Source organism: Balaenoptera physalus (genome assembly GCF_965194825.1).
Source record: "Balaenoptera physalus genome assembly, chromosome: 10".
Taxonomy (NCBI): Eukaryota; Metazoa; Chordata; class Mammalia; order Artiodactyla; family Balaenopteridae; genus Balaenoptera; species Balaenoptera physalus.
This window is the reverse complement of record NC_138889.1, coordinates 87832549-87856967: the sequence shown is the minus strand read 5'-3', so window position 1 is coordinate 87856967 and position 24419 is coordinate 87832549. Positions and strand designations below refer to the sequence as shown.

At 35.8% G+C, this 24419-nt stretch overlaps 1 protein-coding gene across 3 annotated transcripts in view; it reads right to left on the bottom strand.

The window, feature by feature from the left end:
* Positions 1 to 24419, bottom strand: part of QSER1 (glutamine and serine rich 1) — an 87276-nt gene that overhangs the window by 25925 nt on the left and 36932 nt on the right. For all 3 annotated transcript variants that reach the window (XM_082410405.1, XM_082410406.1, XM_082410407.1), the window contains 4 exons: positions 19532 to 23230; positions 2540 to 2868; positions 1474 to 1590; positions 747 to 880 (listed from right to left, as the gene is read on the bottom strand). In XM_082410405.1, coding sequence (XP_082266531.1) covers positions 747 to 880; positions 1474 to 1590; positions 2540 to 2868; positions 19532 to 23230 — 4279 coding nt within the window. The remainder of the gene's footprint in view (positions 1 to 746; positions 881 to 1473; positions 1591 to 2539; positions 2869 to 19531; positions 23231 to 24419) is intronic.

The window sequence follows — 24419 nt, the reverse complement described above, 5'->3', positions numbered from 1 at the left end:
TCCAATAAATTGGAATCTTCATTAAACTAGATCTTCCTAGCACTAGATTGAGAATATCAAGGTTCACACTCCCTTTTCCCATACAGATCAAAGGGAATGTGGCTAGGTCATCTGTTTTCCAAATTCACGCTCTAGACAACCCAGAGTCACATTAATACATGATGACAATTCTACTGTACTTGTAATGTACAGGCTCAATTTTTTTCATTTTAAATTTGACATTCCATTATCATTTTCACTTTATTTATGGATAAAAAAGAGGGCTTAGAAAGGTTATCTTTTTTTTCTTTCTTCCTTTTTTTTGGCCACACCGCATGTGGGATCTTAGTTCCCCGACCAGGGATCGAACCCAGGCCCTCTGCCGTGGAAGCATGGAGTCTTTTTTTTTTTGAAGCATGGAGTCTTAACCACTGGCCCACCAGGGAAGTCCCTAGAAAGGTTATCTTAATCTAGGTCACAAAAAGATGGATTCAAACCTTTAGACAGTAAATCCAATTTTTTTCACTATACTAGGGTGACACCAAAAGGACTCAGGGAAGAAAAGGGTACCCATCCCACCATGATAGCCATGGGCTTTACAGTTCCCATCTCATTACTTCAAAAAGAATCACTTATTACATCAGGCACTGAATTTTCAGACTTGTACATAATGGCAAAAAAAAAAAAAAAAATCAGCCTCTTTAATTGATGTAATTCTTTGTACAAGACATTGCCAATAATAAGCCTTCCAATAATTACTACAATACCTGATAGTTTGTGAAGGCTTATTTCTTGGCTTTTTGGAACACACTCTGACATACTCCTTTTTGTTAGTGTTTTCAATGAACTTCACATATATCCTTTTGTATTTACTCTTTGCATCTCCAAAATATCCAAGGTACTAAGGAAAGAAACACTTTGAATTACATAATTGTACATTCTGTACACAAAATATTACTTTGTTGTCTTGATAGACTATCATAGAGCCATCCTTCAAGGTTTTCAACATGCAGCTCTGGTCAGGCTAATTGTACCCTCAATAAAAATGATTCCAGCCTCACTCTTAACTGCAAGCCCATATATAGATGCAATCTTATTTGGCTAATCATCAGATGCTCACTTACTCAGTGCTATTAAACAACTACTTAGGTAGAAAATAATTCTGTAAGTCTTCTTGGTAAATCAGGATATTTGACTGGCAGAATAATCAATATAAGAGTCTCTGAGTCCATCTGAATTCTTCACAGACTAACACTAATTCCTTTCCTTTATTTAAAAAATAAAAAGTTAAGCACTTTAAGTAGCTGGTATTTAGACATTAATTTTATTTTAAAATCAGTATCATATACTCTGTAGTTCAATTTTAATATTTTATCTCAGAAATGCTCAATATACATACATTAAACAATACATTTAAATTTACATCATTCTGTATTTTACCCAGGATCACTGTCAAAAAATAGGAAGGTTAATGTAAACAAGCATTTTACTTACACTATTTGTAGCAGCAAATTCTCTTTGCCCATCTCGAATTTCAGGAACAAACTTCTGTAATAAAGCTTTTTGTACTTTCCAAATAGCTGGGGGTTCTTTTCCTGCTTTTAAAGCCTCCTGTAATAAGAAGTATTAACAACATTTATAGAAACTAGCAACATATTCTAGATTTATAGAATCTTAGAGCTGAAAGGAATCTTAAAGACCTACCTAGCTCAACCTTTTATCTTTTACCTAGCTGAACTTTTGCAGTAATTCTTTTAAGTCGGCTATTCAATCTCTGCTTAAATTCTTCCAGAAACAGGGAGCACAAACATGCAAAGTAACCCATTACCCTTTTGTATAGCTATTGGAAAGTTTTCCACTAATGATATTGTCATACATTATTTATGCAATTTTATAACAGTATGTACATATTCAAAAAGACCAGAAACAGATATGCTAAAATATTAACAACAGTTAATTGTGAATGGAAGGAATATGGATAATTTAAATATTATGTTCTTCATTGTATTTTTAATACCATTTCTCTCCACCCCAATTAAAAAATAAAATCAAAAGCAAGCAAACAAAAACCCAAAAATAAGTTTTCTTAAACACTGCTAAAAATTTCTTATATGAAATTGTAACATTCTGCAATTTGAAATTGTGAAAAAAGTCTAATTCTACTTTTACATTGTATTCCTGTTATTTTCTTTAAACTTTTAAATTAGATAAAGAACCATTTTCTCCAAACTTCTAATAATACAAATGACTTGGAAGCTTTGAAAAAAATTAACATTTCAAAACTGCTCTAATTACTAGTAGCTAAATGCAATATACTGACCAGTCAGAAATACACAAAACTCAGAGATGAGTTAAAATTATTTTAAGCTATTTTCCTTTTCAAAATACCTGACAGCTCTAGTTTGATTTCATTATTTAACAATTATGACAACAGAATAATTACAAAAATATAACTTTTCACAATTCAAGCTAGATGCATGGTACTAAAAGTCATCATGAAGGCTACCATAGGGCACGCCCATTAAGCTATGACCTTTATACCTGTGAACATTCACATCACCTTAAAAGTCTCTATGTCTTCTATCTTTACCACAAATTCATCACGCTCTCTGTATTGGCCTTCTCCTCCACTTTCTGTGTTCTCCTCATCTGTAAAACCTTCTATGGCAACAGTGTCCTGTCCTTTTGCAAACTGGTCTGAAGGAAGACCATCAAGTTCGATGGACTTTGGGGGTTCTGCAGAGTTTATATTTTCCAGGATATTTACTGCAGATGAAGTAGAGTAGAGAGGTTCTTGCTTAACTGCACCCACAGTGGTGGAGGAAGTAGTAGCAGTACCAGTGGTATTGGCAGTTGGACTAGTAGTTGCCACCTGTAGGGCTTCTGAAACTAGATCAAGCAAATGCAAATTAGTAATACAAATTATTAAACATTTACTTGCTTTGAGTAAAATCTGAACAGTTTACAAAGAAAGAGCTTATTATTTTTGCCATCAAATTGTTTGAAACAATGAAATTAAAGACTGGTTGTTAACTTCCAAGAACCGAAGTGGTGAGAGTTACATCTGGATGACAATTAGACAGAGAACCTCCATCGACCTAAACTTACCCCTACTTCCACTTAAGTATTTAGCACAAAAATATTTTTAAAAGAATAGAGACAAAAAAGTGATGCAAGACAAGGAAGGGTCAGCCAACTGAAACTGTGAATTCCTAGAAGAAGAAAAGCTGACTGGACGTGGAAAACAAAAACAGCACCCCCCCAAATACTTTGAAATAGCAGTAGAAGCTACCGAAATAAAAAGGATTATAAAGTAATGTTATGAAAAACTGTATGCTAACAAATAACTTAGATGAAATGGACAAATTCCTAGAAAGACACAAACTACCAAAAGAACTCAAGGAGAAAGAGAACATCTGAATAGACCAATAACAAGGGAATAAAAGAAATTAAGAACATCCCACAAAGATAAGCACAGACCCAAATGGGTACACAGGTGGGTTCTATCAACAGTTAAGTAAGAATTAATACCAATCCATTATAAACTCTAAAAAATAAGAGGAAACACTTCCCAACTCATTCAAGGCCAGTATTATTCCAGACAAAAATACCATGAAAAAACTACAGACCAGTATCCCTTATGAATACAAACACAAAAACCTTCAGCAAAATATGAGCAAATATACCAATATATAAAAGAATTATACATCATAACCAAGTGGCTTTTATCCTAGGAATGCATGCTTGGTTTTAACAGCTGAAAATCAATCAATCACCATATTAATATAATAAAGGACAAAACCACAGGATCATCAGAATAGGTACAGAAAAAGCATTTGGCAAAATTCAGTATCATGAATTTAAACACTTTCATGATAAAAACACTCAAGAACCTAAAAATAGAAGGGAACTTCTTCAACCTGATAAAGGCCATCTACAAAAAACCCACAGCTAACATCATACCTAATGGTAAAAAATGAGATGCTTCCCCCTAAGAAGGATGTCTGAAGAAATAAAACTGTATTTGCAGATGAAATGATCTTGTATACAGAAAGTCCTAAGGAATCCACTAAAAAACTATTAGAATAAATAAATTTAGCAAGTTTGCAGGGCATAAGATAAATATATAAAAATCAACTGTATTTCGAAATGCTTGCAATGAGCCATCCAAAAACGAATTTAGAACAAAATTCCATTTATAATATCATCAAAAAGAAGAAACTATTTAGGAATAAATTTAACGAAAGAAGTACAAAGTTTACATTCTGAGACCTATAAACATTGTTGAAAGAATTAAAGGTCTAAATAAGTGGAAGAACATCCTGTGCTCATGGATAGGAAATCTCAACGTTGTAAAGATGGCAATACTCCCAAATTGATTAAAAGAATCAAGGACTTCCCTGTCGGTCCAGTGGTTAAGACTCCATGCTTCCACCCGCACGGTAGGGGGTGTGGGTTTGATCCCTGGCCAGGGAACTAAGATTCTATATGCTGTGTGGTGCAGCCAAAAAAAAAAAAAAAAAAAAAGAATCCGCATAATCCCTATAAAAATCCTAGCTGCATTTTTGGCAGAAGCTGACAAACTATTCCTAAAATTCATATGGAAATGCAAGAGACCCAGAATAGCCACAAAAAAAAATCCTGCAAACAAAGAATAAAGTTGGAAGACTCACATTTCAGAAATTTCAAAACTTTACCACAAAGCTTTAGTAATTAAGACAGTGTGACAGTGGCATAAGGATAGACATATAGATCAAGAGTAGAATTAAAGTCCAGAAATAAACTCTGTATTTATGGTCAAATGATTTTCAACAAGGGTGCCAAAGCCATTCAATGGGGGAAGAATGAAAACGCTTTTTAACAAATGGTGCTGGGACAACTGGATAGGAATGAAGAATCAAGTTGGATGTCTACCTCACACCATATACAAAAATTAACTGAAAGTGGATCATAGACATAAATGTGGAAGTTAAAATCATGAAACTCTTAGAAGAAAAATAGGTGTAAATTTTCATGACCCTACAAAGTAACAAAAGAAAAAAATAAGCTGGACTTCATCAAAATTTAAAACTTGTGCTGCGGGCTTCCCTGGTGGCACAGTGGTTAAGAATCTGCCTGCCAATGCAGGGGACACGGGTTCGAGCCCTGGTCTGGGAAGATCCCACATGCTGCGGAGCAACTAAGCCCATGTGCCACAACTACTTAGCCTGCGCTCTAGAGCCCGCGAGCCACAACTACTGAGCCTGCGTGCCACAACTACTGAAGCCCGGGCGAGTAGAGCCTGTGCTCTGCAACAAGAGAAGCCACCGCAATGAGAAGCCCGCACACCATGACGAAGAGTAGCCCCCGTTCGCCACAACTAGAGAAAGCCTGCGTGCAGCAACGAGACCCAGCACAGCCAAAAATAAATAAATAAATAAATTTATGTATTAAAAAAAAACTTGTGCTGCAATTGATGCCATCACAAAAGTGGAAAGATAACCTACAGAATGGGAAACACTGCTTACAAATCATGTACTTGCCAGAGATTTGTATCCAGGATATATAAAGAACTCTTACAACTCAATGATAAAAAAGACAAATAACCCAATTTAAAAAGTGAGCGAGGGCTTCCCTGGTGGCGCAGTGGTTAAGAACCGACCTGCCAATGCAGGGGACACGGTTCGAGCCCTGGTCTGGGAAGATCCCACATGCCGCGGAGCAACTAAGCCCGTGCGCCACAACTACTGAGCCTGTGCTCTAGGGCCCGTGTGCCAAAACTACTGAGCCCACGTGCCACAGCTACTGAAGCCCGTGGGCCTAGAGCCCGTGCTCCACAACAAGAGAAGCCACTGCAATGAGAAGCCCGCGCACCGCAACGAAGAGTAGCTCCCACTCCCCGCAACTAGAGAAAGCCCGCGCGCAGCAACAAAGACCCAACACAGCCTAAATAAATAAATAAATAAAATTTATTTTTTAAAAAAAGAAAGTGAGTTAGGGACCTATTTGTCCAAAGATATAAAAATTGTCAATAAGCACATGAAAGGCCGTTCAACACTATAAGTCCTTAGCTCAACGCAACTTCAGTAGATAATTGCAATCTCACAGCTATTAGGATAGCTACAAAAAATACAGGCAATAACATGCTAGCAGGTGTGAGGAGAAACTAGAACCCTTGTACCTTGCTGCAGAGAATGTAAAATGGTACAGCCACTATGGAAAACAGTTCGGCCATTCCTCAAAATGTTAAGCATGAAGTTACCATATGACCAAGGAATTCCACTTCTAAATTCCACTTTCTAAATAAATAAATCCACACAAATACCTGTATGAGTGTTGACAGCAGCATTATTACTAATGGCCAAAAAGTGGAAAAAACCCAAATGTCCATCAACTGATGAATGGATACACAAAATGTGGTATATCCACATTATTAGGGAATAAAAAGGAATGAAGTACTGATATATGCTACAACATGAATAAACACTGAAAACATTACATTAAATGAAAGAAGCTAGTCACAAAAGGTCAGATATTATATGATTTCTTTTACATGAAATGTCCAAAAAAGGGCAAATCTATAGAGAAGATAGATTAGTGGTTGCCTATCATTGGGTGTGAGCGTGGGTGTGGGGACTGACTAATAAGGGGTTTCTTTTTGGATGATGAAAATATTCTAAAATTAGATTGTGGTCACGGTTATACAACTCTACAAAACCACTGAATTGTACACTTTAAATGGGTGGATGTTATGATATGTGAATTATAATTTAACAAAGCTGTTATAAAAGGACTTTGAAGCCTAGAGCTGATAGAGAAGCTCCAGGTTGAGAAACAAATATAAAGAACATGTAGCACTGCAGCGGTAATTTTGAGTAGTGCTGATGAACTAAAATAATAACATATACAATAATAAGTAAATAAAACAGGAAGGGCAGTGATCCCCTTGCTTATGCTGAGCTGTAGGAAGCAGGGGTGGCTTGATCACAGGCCAAAATGGAAAAACTGTTCCCTGAAGAAAGTGAACTCTACCTGCCTACCGGAGGGGTTGAGAGGGAATCAAAGCAGAGCCCAACACAAATCCAGACCTATGAAACACAGAAGAAAATGGAAAAGCAGATAGGCAAGGGAAATGAGTGAACTACAGTGCTTGGCAACTAGAGTACATCTCTCCCGTATTCTAGCTAATTAGGGGGGAGGAGGGGCTGGGGGGGAGGGTCTAGGAGCTGTCACCAGCCAGCCTACCTGATCTGTATCCCAAATTAAAACTATCCTCATACATTTATATGACTCCTCCCAATCAAAGGGAGAGGCCTGTTGAGGAAATACAAATGAATAATCTAATTATCAAGTCACTCTGCTGTGTATCTTGAACTTATACAGCCTGTACGTCAATCATATCTCAGTAACAATGAGAAAATAATCTAATCATTCAAGATTAGATTACAGAATTTTATCCTAATGTAATATATTTTTATGCTACTATAACTATACATCATACTTTCTGCCTCAAAAATGTATATAAATGGAAATCAATTTTTTATGTCTTGTGACTGGAAGGCTCTATATATTAAACACTTCTAACAAGATAATACTTATAATACATTATAATACCGTAGATCTAAATTAATATTTTTTCAAATTTAATGTAAAACAAATGTAAATGTAAAAAGAATGCTTCTTTTGAGTGGATGTGGCATTTAAAACTTACTCGTTTATGGACTCATGGGTGAATATTACTTATTGAGATAGGTTTTACAACCAATTTTATTTCTGTCCTTCATTTTTATTGATAAAGGAACTGGGAAACATTGTTCTTATAAATAATGGATGAATGAAGGAATAAAAGGGATTTTATTATAGCAATGTCACTGAATTTTGAAAATACACTCTAAGTTACATGGCAAAACAAATCACATAGCTATCTATGAACAAAAACAGAGATACGGCCACCAGCAGACCCTCAGAAAAGGAAAATTGTAAGGGACATGCTTTAGTCATAAGCTTGTCATCCCAAGGAGATGTGAGGTGCAAGAAAGAATGGAGGGCAATATGGTAAATATATAAATAAACCTAAGCAAACACTGACTATTTAATACACAATTTCTTGTTGAGTATTAGAAAACAGAATAGAATTAAAATACGTGGGGGAATTCCCTGGTGGTCCAGTGGTTAGGACTCCACACCTCTACTGCCGGGAGACAGGGTTTGATTCCTGGTTGGGGAACTAAGATCCCGCAAGCCACGTGGCGCGGCCAGAAAGAAAAAAACGCAAATATTAAAATACATGGTAACATTAAAGTTAGGAGGGGGTAAAATGGAGTTTTAGTGCTCAGAGTCTTTATGTTATTCAGGAGGAGAGTAAGATACTAATAGATTTTGAGAAAAGTGAAAATGCATATTGTAATCCCTATTATCTCCAGGTAAAGAACAGAAATATTTCATCAAAATCATCGGGGGGGGGTGAGAGGGTAGGTAAAGATAAGAATGAAATAAGACTGACCATGTATTGATGATTACTGAAACTGAGTGATTCATAAATCGGTTAATTATACCAATCTTTGTAATTTTATGTTTGAAATTTCCGTAATAAAAAGTTAAAGAAATATTTTATAAAAAGAATAGCTTCCAAATTAGCGGAAGGAAAAACTTATCAATACTGTATGATGCTCTTTATGAGAAGTTTTAAAATGAGCCAAACAAAAGTATAGGGATACATACACAGGTGGTAAAATTTATAAAAGAAAAGCAAGGAAGTGATTACCATCCAACTCAGACAGTGGTTAGTTCTACAGATTATGAGCTGGATTTACCTTAACACTCAATTTATTTTTGAACTTTCTTGCTTTCTAATGAGTAGCATTTAACACCATAAATTTTCTTCTTTGCCCCACACATTCCTGGCACATCCCCTTGGTTCCAAAATATAATGCTCCACTGTCCTAAGTGAGTTGTCATTTCAGTTTTGGTTTCCTTTTAAAGCCATGAGTTATTTAGAAGTTAGCAGAAGTTATTTAGACGTTTTAGAAAGAAAAACTTACTTTTATTTCTTTGTCTCTTTTTTCCTTTCTGCTATTCTTTTATGAAATTACTGCACTGTGGTCAGGGAATATGTCTTAACTAATATCTGCATTTACAAATTTATGGGAATTTTCTGTGTGTTTTCCTTATGTGTATCATATTTCCATATGTGAGTTATATCTCACAAGAAAAAAATGTTCTGAAAGAAGAGATATGGAAAATATACTAAAAATGCTAACAATAACAAAAAGATTAGTATGGCAATATTAAAAACCGAAATGAGAAATTAAATGTGAAAAAGAGAGATTTTATTATGCTAAAAGGAAATTTAACTGTAGTAAAATTTTAAACGCCCAATTACATGGGTTCAAAACATCAACTACACAGTATTAGAAAAACAATAAAACATAGTTGTATACTTTAACACAGCGTTTTCAGGAATCAACAGATGAAGCAATCTAAAAACAAATAAGGATAGGGAGGATTTTAAAAAACCTTTTTATTAAAGATTTAAGACATACATAAAAGTAGAGTGTACAAACCCATACAGTATACCATAACCCAACTGTAACAAGCACAAACATTTTGATAAATTTATCTTTCTGTCATCTCTTTTTTATTTGCTGGGATAGTTTAAGGCAAATTCCAGACCTATCATTTACTTGCAACATGTACATATACATTTTCTTAAATAACCTAATATCATTTATTACATTACACAAAAAATAAAAAGATATAAAGGACTTGAACAATATTACAAATAAAACCTATTAGCACTTGGTACTCATGGGATATTTATAAAAATTGACCATTTACCAAGCTACTAACACAATTTCCACAAATTTCAAAATGTAGACATTACTTAAGCCATATTCCTTTGACCACAATACAACAGGGCCATAAGTTAGTATTAAAGGAATACCAAAAACAACAAAAAAACCAAAAATCTACTGGGAAACAGGCAAAACCCCACTATTCTTAATAACTCTTGGGTTAAAAGGAAATCAAATGAAATGACAAACCATTTAGAAAGGACAGTGAGAGCATTAAAAATTGAAACCAGAGGGATAGAGCCAGAGTGTGGTGAAAAAAAAAGGAAACTTACAACTTGAATGCCATTCATTAGACAGCAAACAAATAACAAACTAGCCAGCAAGAGAATATTCAACCCAGGGAAGATAGGGAAAAAGAACTGATAAAAGCAGAAATTAAGAAAAAGTGAGTAAAAAATGATAGGAGCAAAAAAAAACAAAAACAAAAACAAAAGTACATTGGTTCTTTGAAAAGGACCATTAAATAGGCAAATCTTCCAAAAATTGATAAGGAAAAAGATTCAAATAATCACTTGGAACAAGAAAGAGAACATACCTACAGAAACAGAGGAGACTACAAACTTATGAGGTAATAGTATGTACAACTTTATAACAACAAATTTTAAAATCTAAATGAAAGAGATGATTTTACTAGAAAATATGCCATTCTTAAATTGACCCAGATAGATCAAACTATCAGGAAAAAACTAGAAAGACCCAGATATAGTCTTAGAAATCCCGATTATATATAATAAGCTTTTTCAAATTTAAACAAATATAAAAACTTTCCTAATTCAATTTGTAAGGTCAGCATATTCCTGAATACAAAAGTGAACAAGATTAAGACAAAAAATACTATACATTCACTTCATTTATGAATCTAGGTGTAAAAATCCCAAATAAAATACTAGCAACTTAAATCTTACAGTGGACTAAAGCAATTCATCATGACCAAGCAGAGTTCATGGTAGAAATTTTTACAAAGAGGTTTAGCATTAAGAAATCAAGTAATAGATGAATGTGGGGGTAAAAGAAAGCAGATTTATCAGAACCAGCTCAAAAAAGCATCTGACAAAATTCAATGCTCACTGTTAATTTTTTAAAAATCTTAAGAACTTCAAAACATAAGGATATCTTCTTAAAGAGTATGGTATACTAGAAACTGACAAATATATTTCATAGTCAAACACTACATATTTTACTAAATATCAAGAAGGAGGCCAGGATGCTTGCTGTCATTGCTACTATTAAACAACAGAGGCCTGAGCCAATAAGATAAGTTACCAAAAAAAAAAAAAAACAGATAAGTTACCATTATTTTTAGAAGATATAATTATCTGCTTAAGAGTGCAAGAGAATCAGGTGGAAAAACTGTTAAAATAGAAATTCAACAAAAATGCGAAACACACGATGGAGACACAAAAATCAATCATTGCCATATATTATCAGTAACCAATGAGAGAACACTATGGGGAAAAGTATATTTAAAATACTAGTAAAACTATAATATAGAATATCTATGTGGAAAAAATGATAAGATATTAAAAGACATAAAATGAGATCTGAATAAGTAGAAAAACACTACATTCCATAAGTGGATGAGAAGACAATATTGTAAAGATAACAATTCTCCCTTAAAATTAATTTATGAATTCAATGTAATCACAATCAAAATCTCAAAACATTGAAGGGTCTCCTACTGGCCCATTACAGGACAGTTTGAGCATCAGAAATAACGACTGTAACCTGGAAGACAATAAATTTTTAAAAATTCATGAAAGGCTCTGGTGCCAACCAAGATGAAGTTAAGTCCACTAGACCTACTTATTACAAATAAAAACTCCGGACAAAACATAAACTGCAACTATGTGAAGACTCTGCAAAGTTAGTAACTGCAGGCAGACTGGGGAGGGAAGCCCAAACTGAAATAATCTTTATATAGAGGTGTTTCCTCACTTTCCTTCCTCTCTATCACCTAGCATTGACTAGAGGGTGGCCCCTATGCAGAACTACACAGGACACAGACAACATAAACTCCAAGAAAATCTGTCTTTCTGGACAGAGGAGTGGGGAAAGGAGCCCCATGCAAAGTGAGAATGTGGGGGGCCACTGTCATTTCTTTTTTCTTCTCTTTCTCTCTCCCAGCCCTGCCCCAAGGGCAACCCAAGTCACAGAGCTGCAACGCAGAGGCAGTAAACCTGACATCTTAAACCCGAACAGAAGACCTGTCTTTTTGGTGTACCAGAGGCACCTGGATGGGGCATGGGCTCCTATGGCATGAAGAGAGTAGAAAATGTTGTATGTCAATTATATCTCAATAAAGTTGGGGGAAAACATGTAGGAGGATTCCCTGTCCTTTTTTCTCTTCTCTCAATGTGCTGCCCCAAGGGCAGTCCTAGTTGTACAGAACTGTGTTAAAGCATAAGCAGCTAAAAAAAATCCAAGGAAAATTCCAGCTTTCTAGCCAAATGTCTGGGAAAGGGAACCCTGAGAGCTGGGCATGTAGGGAAATTCCCAAGGAAGAGAGAACGGGAGAGTGGTATCCTCTAATTCTGTGCATGAACCCACACAAATCTTAGTTTCATGCCTGAACTGCACATATGCAGAATAGACCCAAACTAGTATAGCAAAGTCTTTGAGATCTAAACTGTAACAAACTCTACCATCCACCCAAGTTCCAGACTAACTGCTCTGACAGATCCAAAGCACCAGAGCAAAGGCTTTGAAAACTGAACTAACTTCAGACCATCACTCAAAGGTGAGACAGAACTTATGGTCTGACTGCTTGCTAAAACAAAACAAATCAACATTCTGCAGAGGATTTTAATAGAACCCAGAGTCTTACAGTATTGTACTCAAAATGTCCAGGATATAATCCAAGACTGCTCAATATATTAAGAACCAGAAAAATGTGACCAATCTTCAAAGGGAAAAGATAATTGGCAGATGCCACTCTAAGGTGACTCAGATGTTAAAATTATCAAAGACTTGAAGGCAGCTATCATAATCATGCTCCCTGAGGTAAGGTGAACATACTTTTGAAGTGAATGGAAATATGTAAGTTCTCAGCAGAGAAACTGGAACTAGAAAAAAGAACCAAATATAAATTTTAGAATTGAAAAAAATATCTGAAATAAAAAATTCACTGGATAGGCTCAGTATCAGAATTGAGAAGGCAAAAAAGTCAATGAACTTGAAGACAGACCAACAGAAATTATAAAATCTGAAGAACAGAGGGGGAAAAAAAGATTGAAAAAGAAATAAACAGAACCTCAGGAACCTGAGTAACAATATAAAAATATTTTACATTTATGTCATTGGAGTCCCATAGGAGAGAAAGAGATGGGTGCAGAAAAAAATAATGCCCCCAAACTTCTCTAATTTGGAAAAAGATATACATTTTACAGAATCAAAAAGCTCAATGAACTCCAAACAGGATAAACTTTATCCAGACAAATAATTACAATCCTGAAAATCAAAGAAAAAGTCTTAAAAATGGAAAACTTCTTTGTGTTGAAAGGAAATGATACCAGAGGGAAACCTGGAACATCAGGAATAAAGGAAGTGCAACAGCAATTATAACTATCTGGGTAAATATAATAGACTATTTTGCTCCTGTTAAGTTATTTAGAATATATATGACTGTTGAAAGCAAAAATTACTTCTCTATCAGGGTTTTCAATATATGTAGAGGTAATATATAGGACAGATATATATAACATAAGGGCAAGGGTAAAGAGATCTCTATGGTTTTTAGGTTTTTACATTTTAAGTAGCAAAAATATTAACTAAGTGGATTGTAATCACTATGTCAACCACTAAAAACATAATACAAAAAGATATAGCCAAAAAAAAAAGAGATAAATTTAAAAATAAAATGGTAAAAAGTTCAAATAATTTTTTTTTAAAGATAGGAAAGAGGAGACAGGAACAAAAAAGGGGGGAAACAGAAAATGATAAAATGGAAGATTGAACTATATCAATAATTACATTAAATGTAAATGGTCTAAACATACTAGCTGAAAGACAGAGATTATGAGATTACAGTTTTTTAAAAAAAGACAAAATTGAACTATATACTGTCTACAAAATACCCACATTAAATATAACGTCACAGATAGGTTAAAGGTAAAGGATGGAAAAAGATATACATGCAATTCATCAAAAGAAACCTGGAGAGGCTACACTGATAACAGACAAAGTAGACTTCAGAATAAAGATTATTACCAAGGATAAAGAAGGATATTATATACTGATAAAAGGGTCAATTTGCTAAGACTTAACAATCCTAACTGTGTACATATCTAAAAACAGAGGTCAAAATACACAAAGCAATAACAGATAGAAATGAAAAGCAAAACAGACAAATCTACAAGCATACTTGGAAGCTTTGGAAATCCTCTCGCAGTAATTGACAGAACAAGTAAACAGATAATCAGCAAGGAGAAGAATCTGAACAGCACTAACAACCAACTTGATCTAATTGACATTTATACAACAATCCACACAACAGCAGAATACACATTCTTTTAAAGTGCACTGGAACATTTATCAAGATCAACCATATTCTGGGCTATAAAGCTAACCTTAAAAATTTTAAAGAATTGAAATTACACAAAGTAGAAATCAATAAAGGACAGATGTCTGGAAAATTCCCAAATATTTGAATATCTTTAAATATGATTCTAAATAACTCATAGATCAAAAAGAAAGCACCAAATGGAATTTTTAAAACTTTTGGAACAAAAGAAAATAAAAACAAATAATAAAAATAAAATCTGTGGGATATAGCTAAAGCAGGGCTTAGAGAGAAGTTTGTAACATTAAATGCTTAAAGCAGAAAAGAATAGAGGTCTGAAATCAGCAATTTAGGCTTCTACCATATGAAACTAGAAAAAAAGTACTAGCGCATAATAAACCAAAATCAAACAGAAAAAGGAATTAATGAAAATAGCAGAAATCAGTGAAATTGTCAACAAAGGAGAAAAATCAATGACACTAAAAGCTGGTCTTTTGAAGAGATCAATAAAATTAATAAACTTCTATCTAGACTAACGAAGATGAAGAGAGAAGACACAAATGACCAACATCAAGACTGTAAGAGTGGGACCCGTGCACTACAACTACTGAGCCTGTGTGCCACAACTACTGAAGCCCGCATGCCTAGAGCCTGTGCTCCGCAACACGAGAAGCCACTGCAATGAGAAGCCCATGCACCGCAATGAAGAGTAGCCCCCCACTCGCTGCAACTAGAGAAAGCCCACGTGCACCAACAAAGACCCAGTGCAGCCAAAAATAAATAAATAAACATTTTTTTTAAAAAGGCCATATTTTATTAAAAAAAAAGACTAAGAGTGGGAGTCACTACAGGACCTACAGAAATTAAAAAGATAACAAGGAAATGCTACTAACAACTCTATATTCATAAATTTGACAACTTAATGAAATGGACCAATTCCTTCAAAGATACGAAACACAGTCAAGAAGAAATAGACTAGTTGAATAGTTCTGTCAGAGAAATTTAATTCATAGAAAACTCCAAGTCCAGACGGTTTCACTAGCAAATTCAACCAAACATTTGGGGAAGAAACAATACTACCCAATCTCTTGCAGAAAATAGAGAAGAAGGGAATACTCCCCAACTCACTTATGAGGTCAGCAATAACCAGATACCAAAACCAGACAAAGTCATTACAAAAAGAATACTACAGACTAATATTCATTGTGAACACAGATGCAAAAAAATTAGAAAATTGAATCCATCAATGTATAAATGAGATAATACATCACAGTCAGTGGAGTTTATCCTGAGAATGCAAGGCCACAGATACATTTAACAATCCATGTAATTTACCATACTGACAGACTACAGAAGAAAACTACATGATCATTTAAATAGATGAAGAAAAAGCATTTGACAAAATTCAACCTCCATTCTATTATAAAAACTGTTGGCAAACTATAAAATATAAGGAACTTCTTTAATGCAATAAAAAAAGGCATCTACAAAAACCTACACTGAACATCATAGTTAATGGTGAAAGATTGATTTCTTTCTCCCAAAGATCAAGAACATGTTCAGGATGTCCACATTCAGCACTCTTATTAAACACTGTATAGGAAGTCCTGTGTATTAAGACAGGAATGAAAAAGGCATTAGACTGGAAAAGAAGAAATAAAACTATCCTTATTTGCAGATGACATCATTTTCTACATAGAAAATCCTATGGAATCTAATTTTTAAAAACCATTTTTTTTTTTGGCCATGCCACACTGCTTATGGGATCTTAGTTCCCCAACCAGGGATCGAACCTGTGCCCCCTGCAGTGGAATCGCGGAGTCCCAACCACTAGACCGCCAGGGAATTCCCATTAAAAAAATCTTAAAATAAATCAGTTGTGCGGATTTAAGATCAATGTATAAAAAATAACTATTTTTATAATCTACTAATGCATAATTGGAATTTGAAAATTTTAGAAAGTGTCACTTACAATAAATAGCACCCAAAAAAACTTAGGAATAAATCTAACAAAGCAGGATCTATATGCCAAAAACTACACAAGACTAGTGAGAGAAATCACATGTGTGCATGAATTAAGGCTCAATATATTGTTAACAGTTTAGTGTTCCTCAAATTGCCACAGATTCAAGGAAATCAAAATCCCAGAAGGATTTTTTTGTAGATACCAACAGCTGACTTGAACATTTAAATGGAAAAGGAAAGGAACTAGAATAGGCAAAACAATTTTGAAAAAGAACAAATTTGGAAGACTCACACTGCCTTATTTCATTCAAGATTTACTGTAAAGCTATAGCAATTAAGACAGTGTGGTACTGGTGAAAGCATAAACACATAGATCAATGTGACAGAATTGAGAGTCCAGAAATAGATTCATACAAATATGAATTCATACAATTAATTTTTGACAAAGGTGCAAAAAGCACTCAATGGAGAAAGGACTGTCTTTTCAACAAATGTGTTGGAAAAGCTGGACTTCTATGTGCAAAAAAATTAACTTCAACCCATACCACATATCTTATACCAAAAAAAAAAAAAAAAAATTCAAAAGGGACCCTAGACTTAAATGTAAAATGCAAAACTCTAAAATTCCTAGAAGAAAACAGGAGAAAATTTTTGTGACTATGGGCTAGGCGAAGATTTCTTAGGATACAAAAAGTGCAAATCATAAAAGGAAAAATGGATAAACTAGACCTTGCTGCAATTTAAAACTTCTGCCCTTCAGAAATATTTAAGGGCTATGGGAATTTAGAGGATATAAGCACTAATTCTGCCAGGAGTAACTTCCACAAAGTGACTTTGAAGATGGTCTTCAAAGATAACTAAGTGTCTGCTGGGCTAAAAAATCAAGAGGAAGGCCTAGGTAGAGAAAAACCTGCCCAAAAGGAGCACAATTGTGACAGGGGCTCACAGGTCCAAGGAACAATGAGAAATTCAGTTGTCACAGAAGAGGGGAAGTGCAAAGGGTGGAGCAAGAGTGAAACATGGAAAGGGAGAATTTTTACACATTATTTTAATTTTTTCCCATGGAGCAACAAGAAGCATTTCAAAGCAGAGAAGTAACAATTGGTTTTCCTTTTTTATAAAGATAAGTGTGATGACAGTGTGGAGGACGGACTAGTGTAGAGACTGATGGGAAGGATTCTAATGAGAAGTCTGTTGCAATAGTCCAAGCAAGAGATGATGAGTTCTCACAGATGAGGAGGCAATGGGGATGGTAAAGGGAGAACTTCAAAGACCTATTAGTAAGGATCAGGTTGATGGTGGTGATTTTTAACTAAAAATGAGATAATAACTGTTGTCTGGAAGAAACTAGTTCTAGATTCATGTTTTATAACAGAGATTATAAAATGTTTGCTCTAGGAACATAGGAGGGAATATAACAGTAATTGCAAAGAACTCTGAATTGGGGGAATAGAGTGTAAAACCTTACTAGGATTAGCCACATCTGTAATGTTTTGACTCTAACAATGATTTTCCATTATGCTAATTTCCTTGTATAACAAAATGAGAATTCTTTACAAATGTTTTAGCAGAAATTTATGCTAATAGAATATTTGGGATACCAGCTGTTTCATATTACTTTAGTAGTTAAAAAGGTAGTCTCAAATCTGGAGAGAAGCTGAAAAGTACATCACAAAACAAGGTTTTACTCATAAAGCACCACTCTATTCATACAAAAGAGGTAGGCAGGGGCTTCCCTGGTGGTGCAGTGGTTAAGAATCCGCCTGCCAATGCAGGGAACATGGGTTCAAGTCCTGGTCTGAGAAGATCCCACATGCCATGGAGCGACTAAGCCCGTGCGCCACAACTACTGAGCCTGCGCTCTAGAGCCCGGGAGCCACAACTACTGAGGCCACATGCCACAACTACTGAAGCCTGCACAGGTGTGCTCCACAACAAAGACAAGCCACCGCAACGAGAAGCCCGTGCACCGCAACGAGCGGTAGCCCCCGCTCACCGCAACTAGAGAAAAGCCCGCATGCAGCAACAAAGACCCAACACAGCCAAAGAATAAATAAATTAAAAAAAAAAAAAAAAAAGAGGTAGGCAGGAATACAGGTTCTAGAACTAGATAAACCTGAGTTTGGATTTCAGCTCTGTCATTTACTGACTGTATAGACCTGGAAAATTCATTTAGTCTGTTATATCATCTGTATATTGGAGATAACAAAGCACATCTTACAGCATTGCGAATAGTTCCTGGCACAGAGGTGGTAGCTATTTTACTGTTATAAGTACTTTTTTCCTTAGCATTATTTTTTTTTAAAGCTTTTGTTTTTTCAAATTTATTTATTTTATTTTTATTTATTTTTGGCTGTTGGGTCTTTGTTGCTGTGCGCAGGCTTTCTCTAGTTGTGGCAACAGGGGGCTACTCTGCGTTGCAGTGCACAGGCTTTTCATTGCGGTGGCTTCTCTTGTTGTGAAGCATGGGCTCTAGGTGCGCGGGCTTCAGTAGTTGTTGCTCGCAGGCTCAGTAGCTGTGGCTCGTGGGCTCTAGAGTGTAAGCTCAGTACTTGTGGCACACGGGCCCAGTCACTCTGCAGCATGTGGGATCCTCCCGGACCAGGGCTCGAACTCGTGTCTCCTGCATTGGCAGGTGGATTCCTAACCACCACACCACCAGGGAAGTCCAGCATGTTCTTTAAAATAGTAACTTTTATACTACTTGTCAATCATTTACATGAGGCAGTGCTTCTCAAAACAGTTCCTTGAAATGTTCCCTTAACTACAGAGTAAAGTGAAACACACACCCAAGGATTTGGGCATATACTTCGGAACCAGCACAAAATTTTAGAAGTTTTAACTTAATTATATTAATCTGCATGCTGCACACAAAAGAACCATATTTAATAGTAAAATGTTGATCTTTAGGTAAAATTAGCATATCAAGAAAATATGCCAGTTTATATAACAACATGGCCCTCAATACAATGCCTCATATCCATAAGCCACTTCAAAATGTCTCAGGTTAGAAAAGTGTGGATAGTGCACTATGTAAATTATGTTGCATGTGGTAAAAAGCTGAGAAAAACCAGAACTACTCAGCCTAAAACCCAGAACTTTCCTATAGGCAAGGAACATTTAAAAAAGTAAGTCTCTAAGATACCTACCCTTGCATTTTGGCCTGCTTCAAGCTAAGAAAGCATAAAACTTGGTATAGAGCCAGAAAAATTAAAGTGGAAAGCCATAATTATGAATCTAAATTTTAAAACTTTACCTGTTTTCTTCTTTTTATCAGAAGTGGCATCCAAAGTATTTAAGGTAGTAGAGGTGCTTTTATAAATATCACGACTGCATACTCCAGGATCATCTTCATCAGAAGAAAGTGAAGATAAATGTTCCGAGTTTTTAAGCTCGTTATCAGCTTTTTCTGACGGACTGTTACCCCCAGTTTCAGACACTAAAGTTGTGGGTGTTGCAGATGCAGTCTTTGGAAGTGGTGGGGGACAAAATGTACGAACAGTCTGGGTTCCTGGTCGTCTAGTCCTGTTAGGCATCCGTACAGCAAGAGTGGAAAACTGCTGCTTGGGCCCAGATTTCAGAAAATCTAAGAAAGAGGCAATGAATCCGGTTTTGACTTCTGGCTGTTTTTCCTCTACTTCTTTGATCTTCTGTCTCATTTTTTCTTGATGCTGATAACCATCATGGCAGCTTTCCGAGGAAGGGGGAGTATACGGCAAATATATATCTGCTCCCCTTGGATTCTGTCGTTTGCCTTGGGCAGGTCTTTTCAGCTGTTTTTGATTACTGTTGTCTTCCTCTTTAGTTTGCCCTTTTCCTTTAGTTTTCTTCTTCTGAAGGTTAAAATGCATTAAATCTTGGTTTTCCTCTTCAATCTTGACGCTGATTGGCTCCCCAGGTTGGGCCATGGCCAACAGTGCAAGTGTACTCCTAGTCGGGTTCATTGACACACCACTGTCATCACCCCCTAAAGTGAATTCACTCTCCGATGTAGCACTCTCTCCACTTATACTTCTACTACTAGAAACAAACTCTTGATTTCTGTTATTATTTAATATACTATCAACAGGTACTTCGCTATCTTCTTCAGGTTCATGATTGGTAGCAGACTGTTTCTTGAATGGGCCAGAACTTTGCTCCTGGACTTCATGACCTGGCCCAACCACTGGTGAAGTTACTTTAGAAGCTTTATTTTGACCAGGTGTTTCAATGTGCTGTGGATCAAGAGTCATCTTTGACTGAAGAGTAGGTACTGGTGAAAGGTTTACAGTAACTTGATTTCCATTTAAGGAAATATCATTTATATTTGGTGGCTTTCCTACTGTAGCTGCTATGGAGTTAAAATCTGACGTCACATGCCTGACATCTAATGATTGCTGAAAATGAGATTTAGAATCACCATCTTCAACAGCAGGAATGGTTTCATTTGAAGTTGACTTGGAAAAATCAGAAGGTGTGACCCCACAAGCTGCTGCTGTAGCTGCTAAGATATCATCTACATTTGATAAAATATTTCTTTCATCACTGAGGAGCATTGCCTCTGGGAAACATATTGATCCAAGAGAAACAAAATGATTCTTTGAATCATGTTGATTTGTTTCACTAAAATGGCCCTTTGTTGTTAGATGTTGTTGTAATGGTTTTGAAGACTCAGAGAGGTCCATTTTCATAATTTCAGAATTTTGAGGATGGAGTTGCTGCTGAGAATGATCGCCATTGCTCTGAATAATATGACCATCCATTTGAAGGAAAGGATGTACTATTTGTTGAGGACTTTGAACACGCTGTACTTGTAGAGATGCCTTTACTTGTCCTAAACCGGCCTGTAGTATTGACTGCTGAAGAATTTGTAAATCACAGGCAGAATCTAAAAGGACCTGTGTATTAGGAAGAGATGCCTGATGGCCATGCCCTAAAGCATTATTTGGAATTTGAATCTGAGACGAGGCATTAATTATTTGATCATGCTGCTCCTGGACCTTGGCTTCATGTACCTTCTGTATAAGAGAATGCTGCTGGTTTAGGTCTTTAGTATTCAGCCTTATTTGTGGAGTTTGCATTAAATTAGTTGTCTTCTTTATATCAAGGGTTGCTGCATTATTGACTTGGCCAACTTGTTGGTTAAGCTGTGCCACTGAACCAACTATGTTTTCTTCTTTTTTTGGCCCTTGTAGAACAATCCCAACAACTTGATCTTCAAGATGGGAATTACTTCTGATTATGCTCTGGGAATATCTGTCATCTGTCTTTGACACCTTATAAGCTGACTCTGGAACATTAATTTCCCCATCAGATAGCCTTTGGGTTGATGACTCAAGAGATACTTGCGGCTGTAATACCTGTAACTCTTGCATTGGAAAATCATCCTCTTGCTTTGAAGATGTATACACATTTGAGTCAAGTTTTCTTTCAGCGTAAGACTTTGGATCAGGGGAAGGTATGTTATTCTGTAATGTCTGACAATGAGTAGAGGACGCAAAAGATGATGACTGGACAACAGGCAAAAACTTTTGGGACTGGGGAGATGATGACCCTTGAGTCTGAGCATTTTGGGAAGAATGCATAGAAATATAATTCTGAGTTGGGCTAGAATCTGGCATATTCTGAGCCCGAGAGGCAGAAGAATAAGAAAGAGAAGGGGCTGTTAATGTTAGGGTCTGCCCTGAAGCATAGCTTTCTGAAGGACTAACAACTGACAAAACTTGTGACTGAGATGAATAACTAACCTGTGTCTGACTAACTGGTGATAAACCCTGAGAGTGACCAGATGAGTAACTCTGAGACTGGCTAACTGAAGATAGATCTCTTGTTTGAGCAGGGTAATTCTCATTTGTAACTGAAGATAATACCTCTTGCTGATCAGAAGAATAATTAAGTGTTGGATTTTCAGAAGTTATAGTCTGAGATGACCCAGAAAAAGTCAATGTTTTATATAAGGATGGCAACTTCTCAACTTTGCTGGACCTATAAACATGTGAATGAACAATAGATGGCACATTATGTGGCTGTACTAAACCATAATTTTGAGACTGACTAACTGATAAAAGGCTTGGTAGCTGCGCTGTAGAATAAATTTGTGCTTGGCCTGATATTACAGAACTCTGGTTATGTAAAGGTTTGGAATAGCTTAGTGTTTGCACAGGAGGAATTATACTTTGAGGTTTGGGGGACTTGGTTGATGTTAGTGGTTGTTTTGTAGAACAGCTTTTTACTTTTGTAGTAGAAGGAGGATACCCTGATGATGGAATTGCAGATGAATAGGACTGAGCAAGTTCCACTGAGACCTGGGAGGTCTTCTGTTGCAATCCTCCATTGCTCACCTGAGTAGAATCTCCAATTGGGTTACAGGATAAAGATGACTGCCTGCTTGTTTCCTGAAAATTAACCACACTTGCATTTGATAGATAACCGTGTAAGGAATGCTGTGAACCAGTCAGTTGTGCCTGAATAGACTGGGTACCTGAAGGCCGCTGATGGTGTTTAATAACACTACATTCTCGAAGAAGAGCTCTTTCAATGGAAGCAGTAGAACTAGTAAAGAGAGTTGAACCGTAGGCTTGAGGAGTTTGCTGGGCTCCTCCAAGTGCTGAAGGCAACAAACTAAATTGAGGTTGTAAAAGATGGGGTGCAGACTCTTGAGCTGAGCGGTATGTTGAAGACTGAGGTGGTATGCTGTTACTTATCGCAGAACTGCCCAGGCGCTCAAATGCCAAAGCGGTTGGAACAGTTCCCTGGGAAGTCTTGATTTGCAGCAAAGGATCATGAGGATTTAAAATTCCATTTGATGTAGTGTTAAAAGTTGAATCCTGAAGCACCAAAGGTGAGGTGGTGGCAAAGTTTCTATTGCTGAAGGTGGTGGGATGCTGATAAGCAGAGAGGGCAGAGGGTGGAAGTGCTCCAGTGGTTGGCAAAGGTCCAGTAACAAACAGCTCAGTTGCTGCTGAGGAATGCATACCTACGAAAAGAAAACAAATATGCTCATGCAGTTACAGCACAAACACTTATATCTGCTTTCATAATACAGACTTATAAAACTTATATGACCTTCAATCCATCAAAATCTCTTTAAAACTGAAAAGCCTGACAAATTAGTTCTGCACATAAATTTTCAAAAATACATTTCAAAATAGCTAGCTTTCATAAGGGAGGAACAAAATTACAAAGGTATCAGCAATTCATATGTATGATTGTTACATAAATATGAGATTATACATATATATAGTCAGATAAGGTCATTTGATAATTAAGAAAACAGTAAAAATGTACATAATCTCTAATGATTAATTTCCCTTGAAATCCCAATGCAAAATACCAATGGACAAACTAAAATGTTCATAACATTAAAATTGAAACTGAATTGCCTACATTTAACGTAATAAATCTGAAATAGTGAGATTAACAGTGCAGTTTCTTTTATCAAAATAAATGCATTTAAAAAATTCCTTGCATTTCAAGTTTTGACTTCCTATGAACAACTTCTAATAACAATAGATGCATGCTTATCAAAAAAAGCTAATCAGAAATTAATAAAGCACTGTCAAGAAGAGAGTATTAACATTTCAGGACAGCATTCTTGCCACATACAGCAAAAGTAAAAACATGTTATACCCTTGCAATCCAAAAGTTCCACTTCTAGAAATTTACCCTATGGAAATAAGTGGACACAAAGATTCAAACAAGATATTCATTATAGTTATTGTGAATAACAGGTAGAAACAACCTAAATATCCATCAACAGGAGACTGGTAAAATAATTATGGCATATCCTAATAATACTGATGCTATAAACATTGCTTAGGTGGATATACAAAAAAAGTTTTGATGTACAAAGATATTAAAGAAGAGTAAATACCAAACTGTTAACTCTTCTCTAAAAAGGGGGACTGTAATTAGGAACTATCACTTTCCATTTTATACACTTTTTTATTGTTTACATTAAAAAAATTTTATCTTATATTGGAGCACCATTGATTAACAATGTTGTGTTAGTTTCAGGTGTACAACAAAATGATTCAGTTATACATATACATGTAGCTATTCTTTTTCAAATTCTGTTCCTATTTAGGTTATTACAGAACATTGAGCAGCATTCCCTTTGCTGTACAGTAGGTCCTTGTTGGTTATCTATTTTAAATATAGCAGTG